Source organism: Equus quagga, unplaced genomic scaffold (genome assembly GCF_021613505.1).
Source record: "Equus quagga isolate Etosha38 unplaced genomic scaffold, UCLA_HA_Equagga_1.0 HiC_scaffold_5876_RagTag, whole genome shotgun sequence".
Classification (NCBI taxonomy): domain Eukaryota; kingdom Metazoa; phylum Chordata; class Mammalia; order Perissodactyla; family Equidae; genus Equus; species Equus quagga.
This window is the reverse complement of record NW_025794140.1, coordinates 4,489-12,323: the sequence shown is the minus strand read 5'-3', so window position 1 is coordinate 12,323 and position 7,835 is coordinate 4,489. Positions and strand designations below refer to the sequence as shown.

The following is a 7,835-nucleotide window of genomic DNA, read 5'->3' as shown; positions in this document are numbered from 1 at the left end:
AAGGTCTTTGCATACCTTACTGATTTAATCTTCACACCAGCCTATAATGTAGGTGCCGTAACTATGCTCATCATACAGATGAGGATACTGAGACATGAGGAGATTTGGTGATGTGTCCAACATCAAGAGGTAGCACGTGTAAGAAATGATGTTCAAATCCAGGCAGTCATATCAGAAGCCAAGTTTTCTTGATTAAAAAACAATTTTTTTGACTACCTTGATAACTCCTTTTCCTTTCTTCAATTGGACATCTAACCTAGGGTGTCCCAATTTTCCAGGAGAGGAAATTCTGAATCTTAGAGTTAAAGCTGTGCAGTAACCAAGACTCATTTTATAGTAAGCAGGGCCTCATGGGATGGAGTGATGTTAATGACAGCGGAAGCCACTGGTGGCAGCATCTGAGATTGCCATAGCCCACCTGACATACCCTATACTGGGGGACACACAACGTCCTGTCCTGATCTCTCCTGGAGAGACAGGCTTTCCTGAGATACTGAAACCCCATAACTAGAGGAACTTCCCAGTCCCCTCCTTCCGTGACATCCCCCTCCCCAATGACCAGGATCATCCACAGAGGTGGAAACAGGGTGGAGGTGAATTGAAACCTCAAGAATGAGCCATTACCTGCTGCCACCCGTGCTCTTGCCTTGATGGCTCTAATCTAAATTTCCAGTCTCCCTGATCACACTGCCCTGTGTGCCCTGCCAAGCTCAGAAATCTCCCTTCTCCTTATTATGTCCAGACAGGGGCCATTCAAGTTTAAAACTTCTATAATGCTGTGGAATGAAAGAACAGGAACTCACTTACTCTTTCTGCTTTCCAGTTTGAAGAGGAATTTATAGACACCCCAGAGGACTTTGAAAAGCTGAAAAATGGTAAGTCCAAGTTTCTAAATTCCTCTGATGAGAGGATCTAGTCAAAGTCATGTGTTGAGGATTTAACCCCAGGCAATGCTTATATGTGTGTATGCTGGGAGTTGGGGGCCAAGGAGAGGGAGAGAAGTGGCTCAAATGTATGGGGTGGGCTCCGTGGGCAGCTTTGGTAACTCCCAAAGGACCAGGAAGGGCTGAAACTCTCTGAGTATTTGCTACAGGACCATCCCCAGTGTCCCATGGATCCCTCTCTTTGCTTTCTCCTGCTTTTCTGCACCATGACTGAGCTGTATCAGCTCAGGATCCCACAGCCTCCCAGAAAGGACATCAAACACATGCAATAGAGGGAAAGAGGAGAAACAGGCCCAACAGTTGCCTGGAATTCTCTCTCTGACAGGTTGGAGAAAGTGAAGTCCTAACCGTATTATAGACACAGATCACAAGATGGTGTTGAGAGAGTTTTGGAACGCCAGGTAAGTCAGTGAGGTGGAGAGAAAGAGGGAGGCCCGCAGGACTGGGTGGGGAAAACAGGGCCCCCACCACACACTGTCAAATGGTGGAATTTGAAGAGCATACAAATCACCCTCCATAGAAATCTCCCTTGCTATGGCCTAATGCCAGCAGCACCATAGGCTTGTTCTCAGAACATCCCACCTGAAATGGCAAATGGCTGGTGGTCCTGTTGCAGCTTCACCCAACTTCTTCCTCAAATATCTATGAAGAGAAATCGAGCACAAGAAATACAGGGACCTACCAAGTATCTGGATGGAGAATAAAAACGTAAATGTAATAACTGGTTAAAAAGTGAAGGGAGGCTTGATAAGCAAAAGAAAGGCTGTGGGAAGCTCACAACAACTGCTGTTCTATTAAAGTGTTACCCAGTAATTTCAGTTTCATTTTATATCTCTAGCCATTTCAATGAACAGTTTTTCATCCTCAAAAAATGAGATCCATAAAACATCTCACTCTACTTTTCCTTTTCTTCTTTTGAAAGATGGCAGTTTGATTTTCCAGCAAGTGCCAATGGTGGAAATTGATGGGATGAAGCTGGTGCAGAGCAGAGCCATTCTCAACTACATCGCCGCCAAACACAACCTCTATGGGAAAGACATCAAGGAGAGAGCCCTGTATGGTATTTTTCCTGCTGTTTTGTCAAGAATTAATAGGAACAATTTAGGTCCTTCCCTGGGGCACCAATACCTTGTCAGGGGGATCATGACCACCAGCAGTTTGGCCTCATTGGTATAGACTGAGGCTCAGTACTCAGAGGATGAGGGACAGGAAACCCGCAGTGGACTCAAGCCAGCGGGATTATAGAAGAGGATGCGGCCCACAGAGAGGGCACAGTGACAGAAGTCTGCAAACCATGATGAACTGAGAAGCCAGGAGGATGGTGGAGTCATGACTCCAGGTGCTCAAGCCTTTAAGAACTGGACACCAGCCCACAGTCAGAGATGAGGGGCAAAGTGTCTGTGGGTCTAGTTGATAAGGCTGGGGAACGAAGGACCCAAAGGAGCTGCTTCTCATCTTCCAGAATTTACCAGAATGATGACCAGGAACCTAAGTTATAACCCAGTTGTATGCATGTCCCATTTGACAAGGATTAGAAACGTTGAGCCCAAGATAATAGGGTTACATTGAGCATTTTGATACAGGGATGAAGCAGCAGATTTATTCAATACAAGCTTATCTGGGCAGTCTCTTCCCTGTTGTGATGGGACCACATGATAAAAATTAAAACCGTGTAAGGAACTGTGACAGTTACTCAAAAGTTAAACATAGAGTTACCATATGACTCAGCAATTCCACTACTTGGTATGTACCCCAGAGAATCGAAAATCCATACACACTAAGACCTGGAGAAAATATTCATAATGGTGTTGTTCATAATCTTCAAAAGTGGAAACAGACCATTGCCCATTAAGTGATGAACAGATGAGCAAAGAGTGGTCTGTCCACACAATGGAGTACTATTTTTCCATGGAAAGGAATGACGTCCTGATGCAGGGTACAACACGGATGAACCTTGACAAGATTATGTCACATAAGAGGAACCAGACACAAACAGCACATATTCCATGATTTCCTTTGCATGAAACATCCAGAACATTCACGTCGACAGAAACAGAAAGCAGTTGAGTGGTTGCCTAGGGCTAGAGGGAGGGAAGAGTGTTGAATGCCTGTGAAAGCACAGCAGCTCCTTCAGGAGAGGTGAAAATAGTCTGGACTTAGAGTGTGGTGATGGTACAGAATTCTTTGACTTTTCTAAAAATGACAAAATTGTGCACTCGCATAGGATGACATTAAGGTAGGTGAATTATGTGTCAACAAAGCTTTTATTTTTAAAAACCTCTCGCAGGAAGCTTCGTTTGGAACACACAAAGCAAATCACCTGGCTTATGCTCTGGTGGGAACTGAATGAAGAATTGCACCATTTCAGGGGATACTTTAGGTTTGTTCTTGAGAAATGCAAACATGGTCAGCACTAGGCAGCAGTACCTGGAGAGGGCTGTGAACCATGTTCTATGGAAATCATTGGAGGAGCTGCTAACATCGGGCGCTATGTGGTCCTGGGTGGTGTAACAGGTTGAGAGGCAGAGGGACATGACTCTCTGGATGGCTGGGCCAGGGACTCTCTGTGGAGGTGACTTAGGTGGCACCTCTTTGGCCGTGTGAATTAAACTGAGTTTGTGCACAGAACAAACCGAGCAGAGCTGGCAAACCCTAGCTAGGGTCTCAGTGGTCACTTGCAGTGATTCCACCAATGTCTCTCATGCTTGTGACTTGGGACAGGTCACCAATGCTCCTGGTCCTTATGTTTAGTCATGCGCATAACAAAAATTTTAACATATATCTACTTCGAAATGTTGTTCTAAAATGAAATGTGAAAATTCAGAAAAAATCATGGGTGGATGACTGGCCTATGTATATGCAAGTGGATTCCTCTGCCACCTCCTGGTGCCCCATTCCTTTATATTTTTAAACTATAAAACCAAAGGCAGAAGAGATTTGACACTTTGATCATTTTTGTCTTACAGGATTGATATGTACATAGAAGGTGTGGCAGATTTGAATGCCAAGTTCCGGCTTTTACCCGTAACCCCACCCGATGAAAAAGATGCTAAGATTACCCTGATCAAAGAGAGCACAACAAATCGTTATTTGCCTGCGTTTGAAAAAGTGAGTTGGCTGTTCAGCATCCTGGGGCACTGAGATCAGAGGAGAAAGAAGAGAACTGAGCATTCCTGGGACAATGACCTTCACACCCATCAGCCTTCCTGAATCCTAGTTAATGGAGCATCCTGACTCTCAAGGCATTTTATAACAATCCACTGTGAGGAAGAATTGTAGCAGTTCTAGCCAAGTTATAATTGCCAGCAAAATTTCAATTTACTGGGACCCAATCTGGAATTCGCTCTTCAGTGGAATTTCGGGGTCATAGAGCTTGGGCTGTGGAAGGCTCTGAGAGCCACACTAGAGATTGAAACAGATCTTGCAGAACACCATGGACAACCGTAGGTCCAAGAGAAACACAATGAAAGCAATACCTCAGAACATATTCTGTGGCCAGCTCCCATGGCCTAGCATTTAAGTTCAGGGCACTCCACAGGGGCCTGGGTTGGGTTCTCAGGTGTGGACCTACACCACTCTGTTAGCGCCATGCTGTGCTGGTGGCCCACATACTAAAAAATAGAGGAAGATTGGCATGGATGTTAGCTCAGGGAGAATCTACCTCAGCAAAAAGAGAAAATATTCTGGTATCAAGTGTAGGGAGACATGAGACCAGCTGCCCATCAGGAGATTATGGTAGAATTTCAGGGAATGGACGAGATGTGTCAAAACAGAGATGGGGGTCATGGATAAAGAAGAAGAGAGAGATGAAATGGTGTTAAGGGAAAATAATCTACAAATTTGGGAGCACGGCTATTAGATTTTTGAGGAAAGTCATGCAAACTAAGGAAATAAAGTTCCATCATTAGACATAGTACCTGTGCTAGTGGATGTTTCTCTTTGAAGGTCAAGGAGGACATTTCAAGATCACAACTACCTGAAATCATGCTAAATAGAAATCAGGAACCAAAACTTGATTGTAAGAGATACAGGAGCCTTACATGTAAATAACGGATTGATCTCGACCTCCCCATCATTATAGAGCATGAAATCATTCTTTCATTCATTCAACAAGTATGCACTCAGTGCTAGTGTGTCAGCTCCTGTTCACGGAGGGAAGAGTGTAGTACTAATCACGAAGTCCGCTCTCCTGGCCCTTGTGGTGCTGAGAGTTCAGCATGTTCACAGGGTGGCAAGCTCCTCAGTCACTGCAGTTTGAGGACATCTGTTGTCTGAGATCAAAGAGCCCTGTGATGACGTAACTGGAAGATGCACATTAGTATATGGCATTTGATGCTTCATTATATTATTTGTTTTTGTCCATACTTCTATGAGCATACATATTCTGGAAGGGTCTTTGCCAAATTCTTATGATCTTTAGTTGGTGGTGCCATGTGTGTTTTTTCCCTTTTTTGTCTGTGATTTCCGTATCTCTGCATATCTTTGATAAATATCACATATTTCCTGCAATATTTTATTATGAATAATTCAAAGATATATCGAAGTTGAAATACAGGTACAATGAACTCATATTACCCATCACCTGTATTCAAAAAATTGACCTTTTTTTATGATGTTTGCATAATCATATCTGTCCCCATCCTCCTCTCCTCCAATCAAGTACGTTATTTTTTGATGCATTTTAAAGCAGGTGCAGACATCAGTGCAGTCACGGCTAGATAGTTCAGCAGGCAAATTAGAACATATTCCACCAATGTTGTTGACAGACACAGGTTGGGTAGGAGTCAGAGCCATTGTTGTAAGGGGATGGTGAGTTCAAGGTGACCCAGGGTTATTTCAGGTCCCAGAGAGATAGACCAGGAAATGAGGAGAGCAGACGAGAGGAGAAACGTAGACTGAAATAGTCTGCTGAGGACTCAGGAAGGCTGTTGCCCAAGGAACAAAGGAGAAAGAAAAAAGCAGAGAGACAGAGAGAGACAGATGAAGAGCCGTGTCCTGAATTTTGAGGGCTGCACAGTGTTGGGTGTGAGACTGAAGGAAAAATGGCACAGAGGTGCTAAGCTCTTGACCCAGTGGAAGATGCTAGTGGGGAGCCCCAGAGATGTAGGAAGGGGAAAAGGAAGTGGCAACCTGGGCTTCAACTGAGGAGTGAGGGAAGAAGAGCAGAGCCCACTCCTCCCTCTGTGTCAGTGATTCAGGGCTGGTGGAGAAGGACTGAAGCTCCACATCCGCCCAGTGGGCAGCAGAGGAGGGAGAGCGGGCTGGAGAGAGCTGGGAGGAGCAGGGGGCCCAGCCTGCCTGTGCCTGTGTTCATGATGCGATTCCTCCAATTCGCCAGGTGTTAAAGAGCCACGGACAAGACTACCTGGTTGGCAACAGGCTGAGCAGGGCTGACATCCACCTGGTGGAACTTCTTTACCTTGTTGAAGAGCTTGACCCCAACCTTCTGGCCAACTTCCCTCTGCTGAAGGTGATCTCTTTCACAGCCCTGAGGACGGAAGGCCCACACCTCCCCTCTTGGAATCTAATATTTAGCCTCTTGGGTCCCCATTATTGTCCAGGCCTCTGCTGCCCTCCAGTCTCCAAAATTATGTTCTAGGCCCTGATCTGAGGCATGAGAAGAATCTCCTTATGCTGAAGCAATCTGTGTGGACGCTGCCCCAAGAGGATGATTTGTCTTTTACAATGAGAGGGACCCAGCATCAGCACCTCTCTCCCAGGCCTCCGTTCCATCCCGGATTCTGTCCTCTTTCCTCTGTGATTCCCTTGACCCAGGAGTGTCCTTCTCCTTCCACACCCGAGTCTGTGAGCAGCTCTCCTCCCCTCGGCTCCTGCTCCTCCTTCCACACATTGTGTTTCTCTCTGCACAGTCTCCCCTCTCTCCCCGTGTCTCTCCCTCAGTGGGCAAATTGGTTTTGACGGGCCTCATGGTTTACCTTTTATATTTCCTGTCTTCAGGTCCTGCCCCCTTTCCTATATCTTTGCTTTTCCTCACTGGAGACTTTATCTGTGCTGATGTTGCACAGACACATTACTCTTCCTTGTGTTGCAAAGAGCCATGAATCCACAGGATGGGTGTGTAGGGAAGAAGACAGGGAAGAAAATGCACTTGAGCTGGATTTTCTTCTCTTATCCTCATGGCTCACGGGGTGTCTGTTCCCAGCCTCATGCTGGTGCCGATGGAGGAGACTCAGGTGGTCCTCGTCTAGGAGGGTCTCAGATTCCCTGGCTTGTGCTAATGACGGGCTTGGTCTTTGGCTCCACTCTGAGGCTGTGCTCTTGTGCCTTGCAGGCCCTGAAAGCCAGAATCAGCAACCTGCCCACCGTGAAGAAGTTTCTGCAGCCTGGTGGGGCGAGGAAACCTCCAGTGGATGAGAAAATTTTAGAAAAAGCAAGAAAGATTCTCAAGGTTTGATAAAGCAGGCCTGGCCCCCAGCACAGGCAGGACCGATCTTCTGAAGTTTTCCAACAGTCACGTGCTTGACCCACATGTAGACCCTGAGTATTGTCAGACTAATAAACTAATCCGTTGTTTAAATGCTAATTTACCAAAAATCCACTATGCAGATTTACTTGCAAGGCAATCCATTTGTTTTGATCAAATATGAAATTATTATTTCCTCCTAGGATGTCTCCTGGACTTAAAAATAAACATAAGCAGAAAAAGTTTCATGGATTCTTGGATCTACTCAAAAAATTGTCACATAACAGCCATGATATACCTGGTCAAAAACAGTGAAGCAGAAATTTTCATCTGCAATGGCAGTTCCACAAAAATTGTCTTTTCCTTTTGTACTTGCTGTCTTTCTGACCCACAATGTGCAAGCTTTTTTCTCTCTTTTTATTTTTGGAAAACCACTTTTCTTCAGGTAATCAACCTTTTTTCCTGTT

General features: G+C 45.3%; 1 protein-coding gene across 1 annotated transcript; it reads left to right on the top strand.

Moving 5' to 3' along the window:
* The first annotated feature begins 748 nt into the window (after nucleotides 1-748).
* Nucleotides 749-7,610, top strand: LOC124232417 (glutathione S-transferase A1-like). The gene is made up of 5 exons (XM_046649383.1): nucleotides 749-875; nucleotides 1,867-1,999; nucleotides 3,911-4,052; nucleotides 6,283-6,414; nucleotides 7,237-7,610. Exons 2-5 carry the CDS (start codon nucleotides 1,896-1,898, stop codon nucleotides 7,357-7,359), a joined length of 501 nt encoding a protein of 166 aa, XP_046505339.1. The 5' UTR covers nucleotides 749-875; nucleotides 1,867-1,895; the 3' UTR covers nucleotides 7,360-7,610.
* The last annotated feature ends 225 nt before the right edge of the window (nucleotides 7,611-7,835 follow it).

Bases quoted from the DNA above. Each gene is read 5' to 3' on its own strand.
- LOC124232417 (XM_046649383.1), top strand. From the start codon at position 1,896: ATGGTGGAAATTGATGGGATGAAGCTGGTGCAGAGCAGAGCCATTCTC. The intron at 2,000-3,910 runs GTATGGTATTTT...TTTGTCTTACAG, and splicing joins GACATCAAGGAGAGAGCCCT to GATTGATATGTACATAGAAG. The intron at 6,415-7,236 runs GTGATCTCTTTC...TGTGCCTTGCAG, and splicing joins CCAACTTCCCTCTGCTGAAG to GCCCTGAAAGCCAGAATCAG.